Source organism: Eleutherodactylus coqui, chromosome 3, assembly GCF_035609145.1.
Source record: "Eleutherodactylus coqui strain aEleCoq1 chromosome 3, aEleCoq1.hap1, whole genome shotgun sequence".
In the NCBI taxonomy this organism is placed as follows: domain Eukaryota; kingdom Metazoa; phylum Chordata; class Amphibia; order Anura; family Eleutherodactylidae; genus Eleutherodactylus; species Eleutherodactylus coqui.
In genome coordinates, this window is record NC_089839.1 from 303,358,229 (window position 1) to 303,380,246 (window position 22,018).

General features: G+C 47.3%; 1 protein-coding gene across 2 annotated transcripts in view; it reads left to right on the top strand.

The window, feature by feature from the left end:
- Window positions 1-21,114, top strand: part of MIGA1 (mitoguardin 1) — a 60,290-nt gene extending 39,176 nt beyond the window's left edge. Inside the window, exons 8-15 of one of the 2 annotated variants that reach the window (XM_066597814.1) lie at window positions 10,108-10,226; window positions 10,302-10,374; window positions 11,782-11,868; window positions 14,049-14,147; window positions 14,225-14,359; window positions 15,827-15,880; window positions 19,142-19,258; window positions 19,811-21,114. In XM_066597814.1, coding sequence (XP_066453911.1) covers window positions 10,108-10,226; window positions 10,302-10,374; window positions 11,782-11,868; window positions 14,049-14,147; window positions 14,225-14,359; window positions 15,827-15,880; window positions 19,142-19,258; window positions 19,811-20,020 — 894 coding nt within the window. In that variant the 3' untranslated portion in view covers window positions 20,021-21,114. The remainder of the gene's footprint in view (window positions 1-10,107; window positions 10,227-10,301; window positions 10,375-11,781; window positions 11,869-14,048; window positions 14,148-14,224; window positions 14,360-15,826; window positions 15,881-19,141; window positions 19,259-19,810) is intronic. The other variant, XM_066597815.1, reaches the window with a different exon arrangement.
- Window positions 21,115-22,018: the final 904 nt, after the last annotated feature.

Sequence of the window (22,018 nt, forward strand, 5' to 3'; positions counted from 1 at the left end):
TTCAGAGGTCTAGGCACAGTACTTAGTCAAGTGCAGGAAGGCAAGGAGAGAGTAGGTTGCAAATGCCAGCCGCTTGCTAAAAGGATCTGGAAGAAAGGACCAGAATTATAGTTCCTTTAAATTAGAACTACTCGCATTAGTCTGGGCCGTCACAGAAATACAAAGACTATCTAGCTGCTGCAACCCTCACTGCCTACACTTATAACAATCCAGTTGCCCACCTAAATTCAGCCGAACCAGACCAGGAGCGTTAGAACAGAGATGGCTTTCCTGCTTAGCAAATTTCACTTTCCAAATCAAATATCTTACTGGAAAAAGTAACGCAAATGCCGACACTCTCTCCAGACTACCCACGGAAATAGACTATTCCCCTGAAGACGACATATGGAAGGACATTGAGATACCAGATATCACAATATACTTGTATATAACAGCAGACAGGACACTTTGCACAGTGCATCCACATGAGACATGACATGTATGCCAAGTATGGAAAGGCCAGATATGTGTTTCAGGCCACTACAGTTCCTCCCTACTTAAAATAAGCCAACCCCTCTCCTCTAAAACAGAGTGTATCGTGAAAGGGATATCTCAGTGTACTACTCCAGTTCATCTCTAGGACCACTACACAGTCACAGTGTGCAAGGTGAAACCTATAAACATAGCTCCTACCCTCCGGTTACTTTATACATAAGATTAACCCATTCTGGTGTTCTGAGACTACCTTAGGAATGTCACTTTCTGAGTAAGGCATTACAAAAGATATGAGGCAAGTGGAATGAACATCACTTCCTCTGGCAAAAGAGAGAATACATCACTGATGCAATACTACAAAATGGAGAAGGGTGACTGGTAAAAAAAAAACAAGTGGAATGACCATCTGTTTCTCTGAAAAATGACACCGTGACGGGTGGTAGCTTAAGTCAATAACCCCCGATCTGGGACTAAAGAAATGAGGTGAAAAGGATACCCCGCCTACTGAGACAGACTAGGACGGTAGACAGACACTTGGAATAAAAGGCGCAACATGGGGAACAGAAACCTCCAGTCATACATTTTCAAGTCTAAGCGATTACTTAACTTTTTCCTCCTCCTGCAAATTATCTTAAACTAATGTTAACTAAACATTTTCCATAGGAAATAATGAAAACCTAACATCTGGCTATGAAACATAAGTTTGCAGCCCTTATATATTAAGGGGGTTTAACTGGGGAAAATGTCTTTTACGCAAAGAGTGTCTTTTTAAAACTGGAAACCATTCCTTGGATACATCTTGCTGGAAGCAGGGATTAACTCGACCATCTCAGAGTCTGTGGACCAGCTGGTAGGTGTGGGCAAGCTTGACCATGAACTGATGCCTAGCAACACTGCTGATACAGAGCTGTCTGGGTCTCGTACTCTCCTCACCGTGGTCTGGTCGGCCGATGATGGCTGTGATGGATTAGGTCCTAGTAACTACTCCGACGGTCCCATATGGGGCTTCTGTAGCTCCCTCCATGCATGGAGATGTTCACGGGAATGGAATAGGACTTTGATCACAGGGTCCTCAAAGTCCCTGACAAAGGGACGCAACCCTAGAGGAATTCCCAACCAGGCCACCAGATTCCCTTTGTGCATAACAATCCAAGGCAGAATCATGGGTCCCTCTGGGTAGGGGCCAATCTGCTGGGTGGGTGTCAGTGTAGCAGTCCTTTCTGCCCAAATAGGCTGTGGGGTCTTTCTTGGCCTGGCTGTTTGCAAAGTCCCAAGCCAGATGATTTTCCTCTTCAGGGCCTCCTCAGCTGGAGTCTTCGGTAGCGGAGAAAGCGTAAAGGACAATAGGATGGCCAGCTCCGAAAATTCTAGCTCGTCCCCCCAAAAATACCATGGTGGCAGATATTTCGCGGGCACACCTTGTAAGTGCCGGGCGCCCTGGGTTTCTCTAAGAGGAAGCAGCATCTTGACAGGTGGTTGGCTGAAGGTGTTCTGTCTCGAAAGATCCAGTGGCTCTTTTTTCATTGGACGCCTCCTCTTGGTGGTGGTCCTGAGTTTCGCATCAAAGCACTTTGGTGGGGGTAGTCCTTCCCCCTACTTTGTGGATAGCCAAGGCAGGAGATTCTTGGCGGGAGACTTTTGGTGGCAACTTCCTAGCGGGATCACCTTGTGAAGGAAGAAGGCAGGGCTCATATGGGGCTCTGTAACAAAGCCCAGTAATTGCACATGATCCGATATCATCATTATCAGGTCATCTCTTACTGCATAGTATTTTCTTAAAACTACAACTGGAGAGGCTTTTTCTTGTAAGGTAGTTGAAGACATGGTGGAAGCTTGACACGGAGACTTACCTTTTTCTCCAAATTCGCCGGAAGGAATTTTCTTGATTCTTTGCGGTATTGCAAGTACGTAGATGTGGCACAGAGGCATTTCTGTCCTGTTCGTGACGCCAAACAAGGGGATCCTGCAGCGACCGAGACTCAAGGCCCATGCTGAGGAGCTGGCGGGGTAGAGATGGCACTTGTCACGCTGGCTCTAGCAGACTCCTCCCCGGAGGGATGCATGCAACCTCGGCCAACGCACCGCTAGGCCTCTCCCAGGCAATGTTGGGTAGTGGGTACCTGTATAGGTGCGTAGAGCACTGTTGAAGTTGTCGTGACGACATCGTTCCTTCACACCGATGACTCTTCGGCGGTAGAAATAAAGAGAGTCCACACACGGTTAAACTTGAGAACCTCAATGACTGGGAACAGGCAGTGACTGACAAACTTTACTTCAGATTTTTGCAGAATACAGCTTACTTGCTTGTGCAGGTAAAGGACAGTTTAGCTGATGGTCAGGTTAGGTAAATATGTGTTTTGAGCCAGTACAATTATACCATAGGTTCAGGGAGACAACATCAAATCAATTGTCTATAGTGTTATGTTAATAGGGGTTGTCTAGTTTGAACAGCCGCTACATATGTGATGGGGCCTTTGATGATGTGCTGGTTGTGCGGGGTGGCGGTTGTCTATCTGATAAGATCCCCATTATTAGTTGTTATTGCCTGACTAATGCCCATTTTGCTGCAGGAGACGCAAAGCATCAGTCTGCACCCTGAGTTTATGGGAACCACCACGACACACTTAAGGCTAGGGCTGAATAGAAACATGAGCCAAAAAAAGTGTGTAATTTTGTTGGCGACTCGCTGTCATTCGACTTCTTTAACCCTTTCCAATCCAATTTGTATCCTGGTTTTCCTAGGGGACTTACTTTTTTTCTGCCGTTATACAACGGCGCTATATGCTGGCTAAAGCCAGTACTGCATGAGGTGACACGTTGGATAGGCTCCGACAGCAGAGAGGCTGGCAATATACAGTAAGAGAACCCCGACAGACGTCTTTCAACATCGGAGCTGTACAACCTTAAATCATAATGTCTTTAGACACCAGACAGTGGATTGGAAAGGGTTAAAGGGGTTTTCTGAGATTAAGATAATGATGAAACATCCTCAGGAAAGGTCCTCAATATCAGATTGCAGGGAGGGGGAGGATTGAGCTGCTGTACCAGATACTACCACTATACAATATATGGCACTGTGCAGCCTATTATGGTCTGTATAACAGCGCATGCTACGGTCTGTTGGAGCCTATTATAGTCTGTATACCAGCGCATGCTACGGTCTGTTGGAGCCTATTATGGTCTGTATAACAGCGCATGCTACGGTCTGTTGCAGCCCATTATGGTCTGTATAACAGCGCATGCTACGGTCTGTTGGAGCCTATTATGGTCTGTATACCAGCGTATGCTACGGTCTGTTGGAGCCTATTATGGTCTGTATAACAGCGCATGCTACGGTCTGTTGCAGCCTATTATGGTCTGTATACCAGTGCATGCTACGGTCTGTTACAGCCCATTTTGGTCTGTATAACAGCGCATGCTACGGTCTGTTGGAGCCTATTATGGTCTATATAACAGCGCATGCTACGGTCTGTTGTAGCCTATTATGGTCTATATAACAGCGCATGCTATGGTCTGTTGGAGCCTATTATGGTCTGTATAACAGCGCATGCTACAGTCTGTTGGCGCCTATTATGGTCTATATAACAGTGCATGCTATGGTCTGTTGGAGCCTATTATGGTCTGTATAACAGCGCATGCTACAGTCTGTTGGCGCCTATTATGGTCTATATAACAGTGCATGCTACGGTCTGTTGGAGCTTATTATGGTCTATATAACAGCGCATGCTACGCTCTGTTGGAGCCTATAATGGTCTGTATAAGAGCGCATGCTACGGTCTGTTGCAGCCTATTATGGTCTGTATAACAGTGCATGCTACGGTGTGTTGGTGCCTATTATGGTCTGTATAACAGCGCATGCTACGGTCTGTTGGAGCCTATTATGGTCTATATAAGAGCGCATGCTATGATCTGTTGGAGCCTATTATGGTCTATATAACGGCGCATGCTACGGTCAGTTGGAGCCTATTATGGTCTATATAAGAGCGCATGCTATGGTCTGTTGGAGCCTATTATGGTCTATATAACGGCGCATGCTACGGTCTGTTGGATCCTATTATGGTCTATATAACAGCGCATGCTACGGTCTGTTGGAGCCTATTATGGTCTGTATAACAGCGCATGCTACGGTCTGTTGGTGCCTATTATGGTCTGTATAACAGCGCATGCTACGGTCTGTTGGTGCCTATTATGGTCTATATAACAGCGCATGCTACGGTCTGTTGGTGCCTATTATGGTCTATATAAGAGCGCATGCTACGGTCTGTTGGAGCCTATTATGGTCTATATAAGAGCGCATGCTACGGTCTGTTGGAGCCTATTATGGTCTATATAACAGCGCATGCTACGGTCTGTTGGAGCCTATTATGGTCTATATAACAGCGCATGCTACGGTCTGTTGGATCCTATAATGCTCTATATAACAGCGCATGCTACGGTCTGTTGGTGCCTATTATGGTCTATATAACAGCGCATGCTACGGTCTGTTGGAGCCTATTATGGTCTATATAAGAGCGCATGCTACGGTCTGTTGGAGCCTATTATGGTCTGTATAACAGCGCATGCTACGGTCTGTTGGAGCCTATTATGGTCTGTATAACAGCGCATGCTACAGTCTGTTGGAGCCGGGTGCCAGTTGCATTTGACAGTTGGAGAATAGACATGGCTGAGGTAGGAGGGTATAGAGGGGGGTACAGACAACACGTGGCTAGCAATAAGGCGGCACTTGGTTTTCTGTAGGAGATCGTGACGCAAATGATTCCTCGCAGCTTTTCTGAGCTTCCTGTATCGCGTGTCATGATGTAATTTCAATCATCTGATGCTTTAACAGCCAATAGTAGAGCTTTGTGCTTCTTTCTTCAACCAATTGCATATTTCCGCGTGCGCGTTCTTCCGTCTCATCCGTACCGCAGTGCGTACGTATTCATTGTTCAGTGTAGACATTACCCATCACAGACCAATGATTGACTCAACGAATCGCTCGCTTGAACGCTTTGTGCCGTGTTAAAGGACACTTGGGTGACGTGTGCTGACCGCCCATAACCGGAGATGATCAGGAGACCCCGGCCCAAATGCCTGGTAAAGATGAAGGCTGAATGGGGTATCAACGGCTCGACCCCCGCCCAATGGTTCACTGTTTTATAAGGAGCCGACGCACTAAAGTCCGGTCCTGTATTTAAGAACTAATAACCTTAAATAGCAGTCACCCTGTTTTTGGCCTGTGAACAAAATATAACGTCCTATAGTCAATATGAGCCAAACTTGGTTAGGTTGTCCAATTTTCTTGGATACCATCTTAAGAATGTGGTGATCTGGGGCGCGGGTCGGGTACATCCGGGGCTGGGATTATTGTATGATGGAGATGGGCAGATTGGATCTACTGTAGATCACAAGTCAGTACAGTATATTTAAGAGTAGGATCTTCCCCTGCGATCCGGGCTGAAGTTACCCACATAGTATCTGCAGTATATCAGATCTGAACATCCGGTCCGGGGCTGAACCAAAGCAAGGATCTGCTGAGGAACAGCCATGGAGGCTCATGCACAGCCAAGCCGGTCTAGACCTAGATGACTGCCGGCTCAACGACAACTGACTCCCTGAGTGTGTATGCCGGAGGGATGAAGGACAGCGGACGTTGGGGAACCGTGCAGCGGGGCCATCCTGACGCGTTATACAGCACCCTGGCTCCATCAGAGGGCTACACATCCAGGATTGGGACAGGACATATACATACACCGTATATATAGGACTTGGTTTACACGGCCTCCATATTAGCCAGGGGAAACACGTAACCCTACAGGACCCATTTGGACATCAAATTATGCATCACAAAACTTATTGCTCTTCATTTATAATTAACTGTCCGGGTGCGCTCACACGGCGCGTTCTGTCCGATGGCGATATGGACGGAATTTGTGCGTGAAAACAACGCATGGATTTTAGTCCGTTTATTCACAGAAGTGATTTTTCTCTCGCAGCAATGTTGTGAGATTTAAAAATCGCTGCATGTCTTATTTTTGGGTGACTCCCCATTATTTCCTATGGGATCTTATTAAACAATCTTATCGCGCTTGCTGTATGATTTTCATGTGCGATGTGTTTTTTGCTATTGAAGCCATTGGGCCTCATGTCCACGGGGAAAATCAGGCCCGCCGTGGATTCTTCATGCAGAATCCCGCAGCGGGTCCCTCCTTTCCCGCGGACATGAGGCCTAAAAAGATTTACTTACCGGTCCGGACGCTGCGGCTCTTCCCTCCGTCGCGACCGGATCTTCTTTCTGTGGCCCGGCGGATGCGCTCGAGACGCTGGAAGCGTGCCGCGCGCATGCGCCGTGCACTCCTTTTTTTTTTTTTTGAACTCCTGCTCTCCCACGAAAAGCAGGAAATCAGCTGCGGGTGTGCCGCGGATCCGGACGGCTTCCGTAGGCTTCAATAGAAGCCTGCGGGAGACCTGCACTAAAATGGAGCATGCTGCGGGTGATTTCCCGCACACGCAATCCGCGCCTCAAGGGAAAATGACATCCGCAGGTATTTAACTACCTGCGTGTGTCCAATGCATCCCTAGGGGGCGCGGATCCGCATGCAGGACTCCCGCTGCGGGTCTGTCACTGTGGACATGAGGCCTTGAAAGTGCGTGCATAGATGGGATATATGTTAAGCAAAAATGCATTGCGCTCGTACCCAGAATCTCAAGTTTAAGAGTGTGATATCAGTCCAAGTTTCTCGGACCCATACCTCATTCAGCCTAAGAGTGTCCTTGTTGCCCCTAGCAACCAATCGAGCAGCTGGATCTCTTCACTTCAAGAACTGCTGCATTCACACCGTGTCTAGCGGCGCCCCCTGCTGTATCCCTGGGAAGCCCCGGCATTTACGTAAAAAGTATCTCTAGTCCTCTGTTAACCCAGTGGAGGGGATGCGTCCTTTTGGCTTCCGCTGGGCTGGGATACATTTTTTTGCTATGTGGAGTATTGCAGCTCTCTGCCATAGAAAGACATCCGGTGTTTACCCCATATGTGTGATGGATGCTACCCCGTGGGAGGCCACGTGTGATGGATCTTACTCTATACTTATATAGTGGCTTCTGTCAGGTTTTCATCAGGAAGTCTTTCCGGTTGAAGCCCCCGATAGACTCTGTAAGGCCTCCTGCACGCGGGCGGATTTGCATTGCAAAATCTGAAGTGGGATTCCGCCTCTGGATTTCGCAGCAAATCCAGCCCACAGCATGCTGCGATTTCCTGCGGGCAACGCACAACCGGCTGCTATTGAAGTCAGTGGAAGCTGTCTGTCCCATGGCCATTCCCCAATCATCGTTGCAGAATGGCTGCAGGAGCCGCATCATCGCCATAGTAACGGCGAGGAGTCCTCTCAACTGCGCATGCTCCGGCCGGCACATTCGCAGCAGAGGAGGCCACGTCCTCTCCATAGTGACAGCTCGGCGTCCTCTGTACTGCACATGTGCTGCCCGGCACATTGGCAGCAGAGGAGAAGGCTCCGGACAGGTAAGCAGGGGTCACCAGTCTGGCACTGGGTCAAACTCCGCTGCGGGAATCCCGCTTTCGGGGTCTAACCCGCCCGTGTGCAGGAGGCCTTAAGCGCAGTGTGAGAGTCAAAGGGTGCTTTTAGATGCTTAAAGGGGTTCTGTCACTAAAAAAGAAAAATGCTATACTTTGTGATAAGGAGACAGACAGGGAAGGAATAGGTAAGTTTAGATAGTGTTTTTTTTTTTTTTTTAAATGACAAAACCCCTTTAAACGAGCAAAAGTGATTGATAGTTTGGTCTAAATGTGCTTCTCGCTCGTCGTTCATTTTCTGCCGACATGAAAATCATCGTTGGTTCGTTGACTTCTCTTTCTACACTGATCGTTCCGTGTTTCACATTCATTATTAACAAGTCAACAATGGATCTGCCTGTCTAAACGCTGTTGGATCTAATATCCTTCAGTCAGTATTAGGCCTTCCTCACAGGTGTTTTTCTATAGTGTTTAGCGCTGCCCTAAAGCTGTACAATGCTCCCATTCATTTCAATGGGGCTGCTCAGACCAGCGTCAAAACCCAGCGTTTTCAAAGCGATGCATGTTCTATTTTGGGCCGTTTTCAGCCATACGTCGCCTTTTGAAATGAATGGGCAGTGGTTTCAGTGCTGCTTAAAATGCGGCACAACCTGGTACTGCGTTTTAAGCAGCGTTGAACGCACCCTGATTTTCAGGGTGGGGCTGTGAAATTTAAACCCTACCTAAAAATCATCCCTAGCTACACTAGATGATAAGAGAAAAAAAAAAGCAATACTCAACTAGCAGGCGCCGTCAGGGTCCCTCCTGCTGCTGTCCGGCACTACAGGCAGGCTTCTGGGCAGTTGTCATCCCCGACAGAGCATCTCTTGATGGCAATGTAATGGCCCAAAAAACACGTTGCCCCTCCGTAACGGTCATACATGTCATGCCTTTAATGTGGATTCTCTGTACAAATTGTCTTGTCTTTAGTTGTGTATTACGCAGCTGCAGCATGTAAGAGGTTAATGTCTGTGAATGTCTGGAAATTGTAACTAATTGTCCTGTCATGTGGGTATATAATATGAGTGTAAGGTGAGAGTGAGGGAGTTCCATTGCTTCAACGGTTGAGTGTGGAGGGAGAGTGTCGGCTACATGGGGGTTCTTCAACCCTCCTGTGGTGAAGAATGGAAGAGGAAGAGAGCTACCCTGATACCCTAGTTCCAGGACCCTAGCAGAGCGAGAGAGAGAGGCGTCCACCGTGCAGTGTCCTGAAGTCGTCTGAAAGTGAGTGTCAGTGGAGTGTTGTGTCCTCCTTCAGAGTATGTGTCCAGGAGCGGAGTCCTACAGATAACTAGGACCGTAGGCCCGGTGTCATCCTGTGTCCAGGAGCGGAGTCCTACAGGTAACTAGGACTGTAGGCCCGGTGTCATCCTGTGTCCTGGAGTGTGTGTGTCCAGGAGGGGAGTCATACAGATAACTAGGACTGTAGGCCCGGTGTTATCCTGTGTCCAGGAGCGGAGTCCTACAAATAACTAGGACTAGGACTGTAGGTTCGGTGTCATCCTGTGTCCAGGAGCGGAGTCCTACAGATAACTAGGACTGTAGGCCTAGTTATCTGTCGGACATCAGACGGAGTAAGGAACGGTGGTGTCACTGAAAACACCGCCAAAATGCTGCCAACACGCATGCCAGCGCTGCTGAAGCTGTAGGAAATGCGGCATTGAAAAACGCCTGTGTAAGGGAGGCCTTAGACCGGCTTCACACAAGTGGGGTATTTTGTGCCTATTAAAAAAAATAGAACATTCGCATGTCCGTTCAGATGAGTAGATGGCAATTGTGATTTTTGCGAGTGGGTTTAAAATCGCAACATATTCTATTTTTGTGCAGAATCCGCATGGTCGGCTAACTTTGAAGTCAATGGAAGCCGTCCGACCAGCACCCCTTCCACAATTAACATTGCAGTTACGCTGCGGGTACCCGCGTCTTCGCTTAATGATGTCCTTTTGGCTTCCGCTGGGCTGGGATGCATGGGAATACTTTTTTTGCTATACGGAGTATTGTAGCTCTCTTCCATCCCGGGTTTACCCCACATGTATGATTTTCTTCAGCCCTCGCTGTACTAATACGATGTGTTCTGCTCCTCACAGCTTGCCGAGCGCGGAGAGATGAGCAGGAGCGACGGTCTGCAGACCCTCTACCGGTGTCCTCTGTACGAGGAGGCCATGTTACTGGCGGAGGAGGGGAGGATACACTGCAGAGCGCTCAGGTAAGCGGCGTACACGTGTTCAGCGCTTCTCTGCGTCGTCATCTGTGTGATATCTGATGCATGTTGATTCTTTAGGACTGACTTGTTGGAGTGCGGAGGGGACAGCGATTTTCTTGCGAAGCTTCACTGCATCCGTCGGGCCTTTCAGGTAAACTTCTGCTCAGCTTTTTACATTTTCTGTAGAGTTTATGGACGGCTGAAGAGCTTTTCTAGTTTTTCATTCTTCGTCTTCACCCTGCAGCTTCCAGACTTGAAGGGGGATTCTGGAGACGGAGGTCGTGCGGACACATCACCGTGAAAGTGAAACCTTGGTGATGTGTCCGCACGACCTCCGCTCTGTTCACCTGGATTCCAACTGGTCTTCTGTTCTCACGATCAGTGGGGGTCCCAATGCTTAGACCTCCTATCCAGTGAATGGGTGAAAACATGAGGAAAAACATGGTTTCCAGAATACCCCTCTACATAGACATTGCAGGAAGGAAGGAGTGTGCCGACCTTGTGGAGAGGCAGTGACCCGTCCATCTGTTAGTAGCAGCACAGAGTATTTTACAGTATTTGGGGGAGGCAGTGCCCTGTACAATTGTTTTTATATGGACTAAGAATGAAACTTCAGTTTTGCGCCAGTTGACTTCTTTTCCTCTACCAGTCCGTTGCTGTCCATTATTACTTGACCCGCGAGCAGCACTGGCATCAGCCACTGGGCAGATGGCACAGCCAGTGCTTTAGCTGGTAACTGCAGTGGTTGGCAGTAGTAGTTCTTCCGGTGCAGCCTGCCAGGTGGCCGATGCCAGTGTTGCTCGGGGGGTCATGGCAGCACAAGTTTTGGCGGTGTCCTCTTAGGGAAGACTGAGGGATCCCTGGAATGAGGACATTCAGGTGAGTAACACTTCATAAGATGTAGAGCTACAAGTCATCGACCAAAACTGGGTTTACATTTTCTTTTTGATAAGGGGTAAAAGTGTTTTACACGAACAATGGAAGAGACCTTTAATTAAAGGGGTGTCCCCTCTCAGACTTGGATATGCCATAAAAGTCCTAAGTGCAAGTCTCACATCTGTCTTCTGTTCTGGCTGTACAAGGTGGCCGGGATTACAGAAATGGCTGAGTGGGCTTCGTTATACTACCGCACAGCGAGCCGCACCGTTACTATAACCCCCAGTTACAAGAACGGTGTACCTCTCTGTGCTGTTTTCTCAGCTCTCATTGACTTCTATGGACGTTTTGGAAACAGTATAGTGAAGCCGACTCGGCTGTTTCTGTATTCCCGGCCACCTCTTATAGTGCGGTGTTCCCACCCCGGCCATGCTTGGCCAACATCGGACCAACGCTTCGCTAGTGATTGCTGTGGCTGCTGCTTATGAGAAGGCTGGGTTCATGCGAGTGCAGGACGGGTGATTTATGTGGCACTTACCCGCTCCAGAGCGTTTGCTATCCTCATTAGCGGTGATATTAGGATGGCCGCCCCTGACACCTCTGATTTATCGCACTGGCTCACCCCATATAACGAGGTCACACTGGATCTCTGCCCGGCTGATTCTGCCGTTTCCTTTTGCAGATGATACTTTCGCAAGTTGAAAATCGAGAATTTTTGATGAACATTGGAAGAAGAATCTTATCGCCTCTGATTATCAAGGCCAAAAAGGTACAGAAGTGAGCGGCCCGTGTTACTGAGTACGGGGGGAAGGCCTCGGAGGGAGGCACAAGGCATGTGGTGTCTCAAAATCAGCAATGTCAATAGTGGGGATGAGTGAACTTTTCAAAAGTTCGGTTTGGCCGGTTCATTGAATCTCGGCAAAAAGTTTGTTTTACTCCGAATGAGTTCAAACTGAACTGGTGTATAACATTGTTTAAGAACCGTAAAAGCCCTATATGATACTCTACGGTCATCTAGGAGGGTATCTAAGTACCTCTGAGCTGGTTTTAATGGTAAAGTTAAAGAATAAAATGAAGGAAAGAGGGAGGAGGGGAAAAAGGAAAGAAAATATTCAGTTTTTTTTCTTCTTCCTCACCAACTACTTTTCATTCGCCTTCTCCTTTTTTCCACGTTCGTTTTTTTCCTACTCCACCCCTTCTTTCTTCTGCTTCTTGTTCCCCTTCTTCCTCCCTCCTCCTCCTCTTCTTTCCTTCCTTCTGCCCCATCTTCTTTCCTTCCTTCTGCCCCATCTTCTTTCCTTCCTTCTGCCCCATCTTCTTTCCTTCCTTATGCCCCATCTTCTTCTTCCTCCTCTTTCTCTTCGGTTTGCGCCAAAGCAAACTCACATGGCCTACGGGCAGCTCAGTTCCAACTAAGTGAATGGGATTGAGCTGCTTTGCCCAGTACTTAGGCTACAAAATGAATGGGTATGTGCAGTGAAGAGCCTGCAGCCTCTTCAAACAGCTGATCAGCAGGTGTCTCGGGTGGTAGACCTCCACTGATCGGATATTGATGCCCTTTTCTGTGGACAAGTCATCAATATCCCTGATCCAGAAACCTCTCTAAATTATAAAATTCTGCCTGCCTGCAGCCACCACTAGAGGGAGCTCCATGCATAATTCTGAAATATACATTGATAATGGCTCTGCCTGAAGGGAGTTCCCCCTAGTGGTGGCTGCAGGTAGGCAGAATTTTTGCACCTGAAATTAACAAACACAGGTTTTGGCACTTAAGCATAAAATTGTGTGGGAAGGCGGATATTTACGGTAACCTGAAGGCAGCTATTTTAGGAGCCTGCAAGCTCAGTGCAGACTAGTGACCTCACTGTAATCAGCAGATGACATCACTATGTCTTCAAATGTGTGGGGGGGGGGGGGGGGGCGGTGAATTTGAGAACAAATGAACAGACGTGTTCTTCATGTAACCGAAAATCCACATTTAATGTGGCAGATTTACTATTGAAAATTACACCTTTTTTTGTGCAAATTGCACCAGAAAATTGTCTTGCATGCTTTGCACCACATTTATAATGTGTGTTAGACACTTTTTTCAGTGTTTGACAAAGGGGTGTGGCTTTGCAGTTGAAAGGTGGGATCTAAATGTTGCCTTATGAACCTTAATGTCTCCAAATTTTGACACAAAAACGGTTGTAAAACGAAGCCCGCTGACAGGAGGTATGAAGTCAGAGTAGACAGTCTAGAGATGCGCTGAATTGGGTCACATTTACACAGATGAGACAAAAGCGCGAGTTCCGTGCAATTGTGAGACGCCCAGAACTCACACGTTGTAGTAACATATTATTTACATGTGCAATTTTTCTCTCGCACAGGCTCTGTGGGATGGGAAGAGCGCGGCACGTCGTGTATTTTGGGTGACATCGCCCATTATTTCCTATGGAATAAGAATAAAAAAAAATTCTGATGCAATTTTTTTTTTCAATGCGAGTTTAATGTGATTTATATTATTTCTCCTATTGAAACATCATGCAGTTTTCATGCGTATGGCGAGTCGTTTTTCTCTCACAATGCAGATTTGCATTCGCATTTAAAATCGCTGATTTGCATGTGCGTTATCAGTCTGTGGCGTATTAAGGCTTCGGGCATATGGCCGTATTTTCAGGCCGCGTGTGGTCTGCATATTCACATACAGCACACGGACACGTTACAGCCTATGAAGCTGCAGCTCATTGCAGCTCCTATTCTCCGTTTTTGCAGGCAAGAATACCGCATGCAACTGTGAGGTCCGTGTAGACTGAAGCGCACACGGATAGGTGTCCATTAGATGTCCAGTGTGATTTGCGCTATCCTGGTACAACCTGCACTATGGCTGCCGTCCTTCGGCCCACGACTGTCTGCATCTATTAGACTGGATTAGTAATCTGCCCCGTTATGTTCTGCTGTCATTTGTAGAATCCCAGGAGGTTTGAAGTGGCTTATGACGAGCTGATGGGCTTTCTGGCCAATCCTGACTCCTGGCCCACCATGGAAGACGAGCTGTTTGCACGCGGGGTAATTCACACAGCGGATCTTCATTGACCTCTGTGTATTTGCACGAACTGACCGGGTTTTCTGCGTCCGTCCTGCAGGTGAGGAATGTGAATTTTTACGACGTCTTCTTGGACTTCATCGTGATGGATTCTTTTGAAGATTTGGAAAACCCGCCGTTAGTGATCCAGAATGTCGTGAAGAACCACTGGCTGAACCCCTCCTTCAAAGAAAAAGTGAGTCGCTATTATTAGGATGACATTAACGGCGTATGCAGGTAACAATGGTCAACAGTGAAAGTCCTTCCGACTTCAAAATAGGTATTTCTTAATCATTTCATCTTGGAAGAAACGAAAATGACATGGAAAACTTTGCGTTGGCTCTGAGATATCGCCCATTTAAGTTAAATATATGTACCTTTACTCCGATCCACAAGGTTAGAGGAGTGAGATCATTAAATAAACAAAAGTAAGATAGCTAAATGCCTAAAATGTACATCGGATACCTTAATGCTTAAATCTTAGAATTGATATATATTACAATAACAAAATGCACATAAAGATAAAACTTTGACCAAGTTCTTCAGGGTCGTGAGAAAGCAGCACGGGAGGCATGTAAAGATGTTGTGCACGGCCTCCTGGGAAATCGAAGAGTTGACAACTGCGTTGAGATTGTGAATAAGCATATAGAAAAGTATCATCGATTGGGTTGCAACTAGAGATGAGCGAGCACGCTCGTTTAAGGCCTCATGTCCGCGGGCAAAAGAAGAATTAAAATCCGCAGTGGATTTTAACTCGCCCGCCCGCGAATCCGCACCCCATAGGGATGCATTGACCACCCGCGGGTAGATAAATACCCGCGGATCGTCAATAAAAAGGAATTTTAAAAAATGGAGCATGTAAAAAAACGCGACATGCTCCATTTAGGTGCGGGTCTCCCGCAGGGACGGCTCCCGCAAGCTTTTATTGAAGCCTATGGAAGCCGTCCGGATCCGTGGGAGACCTAAAATAAGAATAACTCACCCGCAGCGGGCCGGGCAGGTCTTCTCTTCCTCACGGCCAGATCTTCTTGTTTCGGCTCGGCAGATGTGCCCGGCGCATGCGCGCGGCACGCTGCCGGCGTGCCGAATACATCCGCCGGCCGAAGAAAGAAGATCCGGCCGTGAGGAAGAGAAGAGGTGCCCGGTCCGCTGCGGGTTAGTTAATTCTTTTAAATTCTTATTTTAAGCGCTCATGTCCGCGGGGCAGGAGGGACCCGCTGCGGGATTCTGCATGAAGAATCCGCGGCGGGCCTGATTTTCCCCGTGGACATGAGGCCTTAGGCTGATGCTCGAGAGCGCATCGGTCTTTTCGAGTAACTGCTAATTCGTCCGAGTCAGCAGTCATCCAGAATCAGCTGCAGTGGTCATCACTGTTCATCACTCATGTGACCACCCAGCCAATCACTGGCCTCAGTGGGCTGTGACTATGTAGGGGATTCCAAGGGGAAAGGGGCACATTTTAAAGAGTGAACAAAAGAATGCTAAAGTGGCGCAGTGTGAGCGAGGCCTAAAGGTTGGTTTCATATGCAGTATTTTTCAGTAAAACAGTGCCGTTTTTTTGCTGCGTCCCAACCGTCTGGTGTGAATACAGCCTGAGTGTTATTGGGTTTATCGCTTGCTCGGTTGTTACATCAGTTGTCCGTGTCGCTCTTCTTGTCCGCAGGCCGTCGCCTCCAGCTGCTGGTCGGTTCTTGAGCAAAAAAGACAAGCGTTGAAGGTAAGCGGCCGGCTCAGCGATGCTTCTCGCACACGGTCTTCTCGCTGCGGGATTGGACCATTGAACGCACTTTAGGGGCTTCTTGTAGCATTTATTGCAACACATTAAGCCATTACATCAGCGACCATTAGGATGCATTCCCGCAGCGCTGTTTGGATGTGGTGAAAACCGCATCGGAGAAAACGCGTACAATTTTGCAGCTTTTTTTTTTCACAAATGCAGCAATATTGCACTTTTTTTCAATGCCGTTTGGATCATATCGAAACCGCGCCATGTGAATGCAGCCTTAGCGTGGGTCCGCACGGCAGAATTTCCCTGTCGTAGACTTTTCGGCGGCAAATCCACCTCAAAAATGACATCCAAATCTACAGCTTTCTGCTGCAATTTTTTTGGCGTGGATCTGTGCACGGAATTTGTCCTTTCAGTGGGCAAAATCTGCGAACGGAATTCTGACTCGGAAAATTGTGTTTCTACATCAAGAAGTGTCAAGTCAGAATATTTTCCAACTCGCAATTCCGCACGGGAATTTTGCCTATTGACAGGGCAAAGTCTGTCCACGGATCTGTGCAGAAAAGCAGCAAGAGGCCACAGAGTTTTAAGGTGAAATTCCTGTTACTTGCCCTTGGGGAACGTTCACACAGAGCTGATCTGCTGCATATTTCACCCTTTCAATCTGATTTCAATTGAAGGGATGAAATCTGCTGCAGATCTGCAATGAAAATCTGCAGCAAATCGGCTCCGTGTGAACGCCCCTTATACTGTGTGACTTCTGTGCCGCTCACGCCGGGTCTTAGTTCCTTGTAGGTAAATCTCCTTATTTATATAGAGGACCACGTTCTCCCCACGGCGTACTGCCAATCGCCATCCGCAGTCCCTCGTATCATTGTTTTCAGTTGCTACCTGTGACCCATCTGTTGTGTCTCCGTCAGCCTCCTGTATCACCTGCCTGTTGCTGACTATCATAGCGGTCAGCTGACACTTAAAGGGATAGTAAACCTAAAGTTTGTCTTCTCTCCACTTGCTGTGGAGTTCTGACTCGTTCACATTAGGGTTCCGTTTAGCTGCATAACCCCTCCATTGTACCCATATGCCTCCGATTATGTATGGAGGCATACTCTGATTTGGCATGTGACTTGATCCCCTTTTCCAGCTCAACTCTAACTGTATAATTGGCATCTTAAAGGGATTGTCTACGAATTCAACAAAATGGCCACCGTCCGTGTGTCCTGTGGTAACCCATCTTGGGAAGGAAGAATGCATCTCTAAACCAGAAGGGGTGGGACTACAGGCAGGGGCGGGGCCTAATGCCACGCTGTTCGGTCCTGTGAGTCTGACCTGAAAGAACAGTGAAGAATTAGGGTATATTTACACGTCACGTAATCGCTGAAGAATTTCCTCAGCGAAAAATTCCACGATTGCGGACTATAATGGGCTCAGCACCCCTGGTCAGGTGATCCCACTTCCACATCACTTGACAAGCGGCTCTGCACTCACTACAGACCATCGGATGTCGGGGAGCGCTGACAGCACAGTTTTCAGCTGTGGAAATGCAGCTAATTTCAAATCAAAACTTTGATTCTGTTTCTGATGCGGAAATTCCGTAGCATTTCCACGACGGGTAAACATGCCTTGAAGGTCCACTTTGGGTCCCACCTCCTTCATCTGGACTAGCTATGCATTCTCCTGTCCTAGGACGGGTTTCCAGAAGCTGTCCTGGGTGGAGCTAGAGCGACACAGGATTGAGAATATGATGCAGCAGACGGAGTTATTAAAATGCACAGTGTTTGTACAAAATAGGAATGAATGAGGTAAGGTAACGATCATGATTAAGCAATCGTACGTCCCTGTTCCAGCCCCGTGGCTCGGTCTACCGTGGCATGAACTCTATAGAACACAGGAGTAGTAACTGATTATGAATATTCTGTAGTAACAATTATACTCTGTGAACCATATCAGTAACACCTGATTATTAGTGATACTGTCTCAAAGAAATACAGATACCATGCACAGCTTCACTTCTGTGTTTACCACCCCAACATAGCCTTTTAGAGGGGCTGGATCCTGTGTACACTTTAAATAATGCAGTCCATAAACTGGGTTTGAGAACCAGAAATGTGCACAACGTCCGTAGTATGAGCATTATCTCCTATAGCAGGTCTGCTAACGAACTGTCTTGAACCCCTTCTTTTCTGTGCACATCTAGAGGCTGACCTCACTTACAAGCTGATGAGCGGGGGTCACAGCTTCCACCAACCCAGTGGTCCCACTGCGCCATTTGAGGCTCAGGAGTGCTCTTCTCCACTACACTCTGTGCAGTCCCAGTCCAGTCTTCCGACACCTTTAGTATTGATGACCCATCCTCAAGATAGGCCATCAATAGTTGATCTTGGAGGTCTGACGTTCTTCTCCGCTGATCAGCTGTACTCCCAGTTGCCGTTAGTGCAGACAGCGCTGTCCGTCAATATAATGCCAATCCAGCGCTCAGCAGCATTGACAGCGCTATATGTGTTCAGTGCTGCCCACATTGACAGCAGCCCGGTGAACAGCTGATCAGCAGGGATCCCGAGCTGCGGACCCCACAGATCAACTACTCGTGAGAGATCCTGAGGACAGGACATCCCCTTTAACAGTATTCTGAGTCCGTATACATAGCAGCCGTCTCCCATGTGTGATGTAGAATTATGGTAACTGGAGAACCTCAAAGAACACTTGGATTCTGCGGTGAATAAGGATTTTATGTCCCCAGGCAGGAAATGAGAGCCACAAATTACACCTGACCGGCCCTGAAAGGGTTTCTGATAAATGCTGTTTCCAGTTTGAGTTGTGATATTTACTTGGTGGGGACTTCGTGAAACGCGTGCAGTTGAAGTTTGCCACCTCTGTGTGTATGTATAAACAGGAGCTACAGCCCCAATAAACACAAGTATTGGCTTCCCAAACCTACAACCCCCATTATTGTCTCCTTCTATACAAAGAGATCACAGAGCAAGGGGATCGGTGAGGGCACGTATTCAGGGGGCGCCCCTAAGACACCAACTGGTAGCTGTGCCCAAGGAACGTGGCCACCTCAGGCGATTGTCTCTACTGAGAACACTAGAACAAGATGACAGGTGCACCGTTTATCTGTGGGTGCCTTTACTGTCCTGGTATCTATGCACCTTCCTGCAACCTTTACCAAAGTGATAGAATTGTATGTCTGTTATCTGTAGTGTGTTTATACCGCTATCATCAATGACCGTGACTTGGTTTTCTCCATTTCAGTCACCTGATGGATTTTTTGCTCATTTTTATGCCGTCTGTGAGGAGATATGTCCAGTTTTGGCCTGGGGGTTCCTTGCACCCAAAAATGCCCTACATGAGGTGTGCTGCAGTTATAAGGTAGTGACACAAGTTTGCACTCTTACTTGCTCAGCTGTAGATATAATGCAGAGTTTTCCTTTTCTCAGGTTCTTAAAAACATTACTTTTCATAGTTTTATCTGTCTCTGGAAAAGGTGGGTGACGACACGACAGCCCTATAAGCCTCTATATAGGATTTTCTTGGGTCTCTAAATGTGTGCAGAAGTACATGCCTATTGCTGTGCCGTAAATCTGGGTAGCTATGTTATTCAGTATCCCTGGAAAGCTGGGTGACGGCACCCAGTGAAAGTGTAATGGTGCCTTTTGTCACCCCGCTTTCTCAGAAAAGAGTATGACTGACAAAATGGTACTTAATTTTATGAAGAACGTCTATCCATCCACTCCGCTCATATCTATCTATCGATCCAATACATATCGATCTATCTATCCATCCATCATCTAACTAATATCTATCCATCCAATATCCATCCATCCAATATCTGCCCATTCATCCATCCGTCCATCTTATTTATCATACTAGATTTAGTAATCCACTTTCAGACTGATTTTCTTTTTGGTCTCTTATTTATAGGATCATCTCCTGCACTTCCTTAAAGACATCTTTGACCTGGAGAAGGTTCGCTATTCCAGCGTGGAAAGTTTGTCGGAAGATATTTTTCAGAGTATCCGTCAGCACATAAAGGCACTCGGGCTGTACGTGGGAGCTGACCCAGTGAAGGCCTCTTGTGTCCTGTCCCATCGACACAAGTCTGTTAAGACTGATTACCTAAATCACACATAGAGCGCGCCTGTGATCTGTCCACCGTCCGGCAGCCATCGTGTGAACCAAACTGCAATGTACAATACAGAATGCTAGAGGGGTTGTCCAAGTTTTTGAAAAAATTTTAACCAGCTGGCCATGAATCAAAATAACCAAAGAAAAGTATACTCCTGTCTCTCCTCCCCAGGGGAAGATGTGTACCGGCTCCCAACAGCAAAAGTCAGATGACCACTGCAGACAATCAGAGGCCAAAGCCTCACCGCCCATTCTGGCATCAGCGCTCATGTCTTGAGCACCATGATGCAAGGCGTTCTGAATGGTGATATTGTGGCCTCTGATTGGCTGCAGTGATCACCTGACTTCCACTGCCGGGAGTCGGTGCATGCTTTTACCGTAGGAGAAGACAAGCGAGTATACTTTCTTTGGTTATTTTGAGGCATGGCTAGCTGGTTAATATCCATGAAGAACAAACTCTTGTTATTAATCTGTGCTGAGTTCATTAATAAATTCTCATACATGGCTGCCACCGGGGTGTTCAGATGACTGGTGCCCTTCAAAGGGGTTCTCCCCCATTGTCATATTGATGGGATAGTTCCCAGTGGTGGAATGCACACCAACCTCAAGAGCGGAGGTCCTGTTTTTCCTGTTGGCACCAGGGAGTTGGGGCACCTCTATGTACACTATTCATTATTCTCAATGGGATATATGGAAATAATAGCATTGTTGTATCTTCCATCGAGTATTATGTGAGTGTTCAGATGTATGTGGCCCCCTCTTCCCTGTAAAATAAGGACACAAGACCCCCTTCTACTGGGATGTGTCCCACTCTCCCCTATAAAACAGCTAGGCCAAAATCTTATTAAAAGGACCTTTATCCTTTCCCTACTGCCAAAATAGGCCTCCCCTGTAAAATTGTCCGCCTTCTCTTCACAAGAATTTGGTAAACTTTTGGGTTTTGCGTCCTTTACTTTGGAACCCAGTGGTCCTCAAAACTTGCACTGTATGTACTTAGTGCCAGTTTGGCATGAAATTACCCAGTTGTCTGCTTATTGTAACTTCTGGGGTTAAAGGGGTTGTCCCGTGGCAGCAAGTGGGGTTATACTTTGTAATATACATCGTGCATTAAATATGAGCCATACCCAAGTTATACACTTACCCCTCCAGTGCTGGCGTCCCCGTCTCCATGGCGCCGACTAAAGCTGCCTGCTCCTTCCATTAGACGCGCTTGCGCTGTGCGGTCTTCTGTTCTGATGAATGGGGCCGCTCTGGCGTGCTCGCGCCGGAGAGCTGGTCTGCGCATGCGCAGAAGACCTCGGTGGCGATAGCACGCCAGAGCGGCCCCATTCAACAGAACAGATGACCGCACAGCGCAAGCGCGTCTAATGGAAGGCGAAGACAGCGTTAGTCGGCGCCATGGAGACGGGGACGCCAGCACCGGAGGGGGTAAGTGTATAACTTCTGTATGGCTCATATTTAATGCACGATGTATATTACAAAGTGCATTAATATGGCCATACAGAAGTGTATAACCCCACTTGGTTTCGCGAGACAACCCCTTTAAGTCTGCACCCCTCAGCCTCTCTGGGCAGCAGTTCCTTTAAGGTTTACGTTTCATCTGGCAACCTACAGTAGCGGCCAAAGGTTTTGAGACTGACACTAATTTTAATTTTCACAAACTTTGCTGCATTACAGTTTTTAGATATTCTAGTCTGATGTTTCTATGGTCACTGAAGTACAATTATAAGCAATAAAACTTTTATTGACAAATACATAAAGTTTAGGCAAAGACTCAGTATTTACAGTATTGACCCTTATTGTCCAAGACTTCTGCATTTCGCCCTGGCAGGCTGGATATTTGCTTCTGACCAAATCCTGAATGATGACAACCCGTTCTTCCTAATCTGTATTTAAGAGGTTATCATAATTTCCGTATTTTTGTTTAGCCACCCGCTTTTTGGGGATTGACCACAGGTTCTCAATGGGATTGACATCTAGAGAGATTCCTAACCATGGACCCAA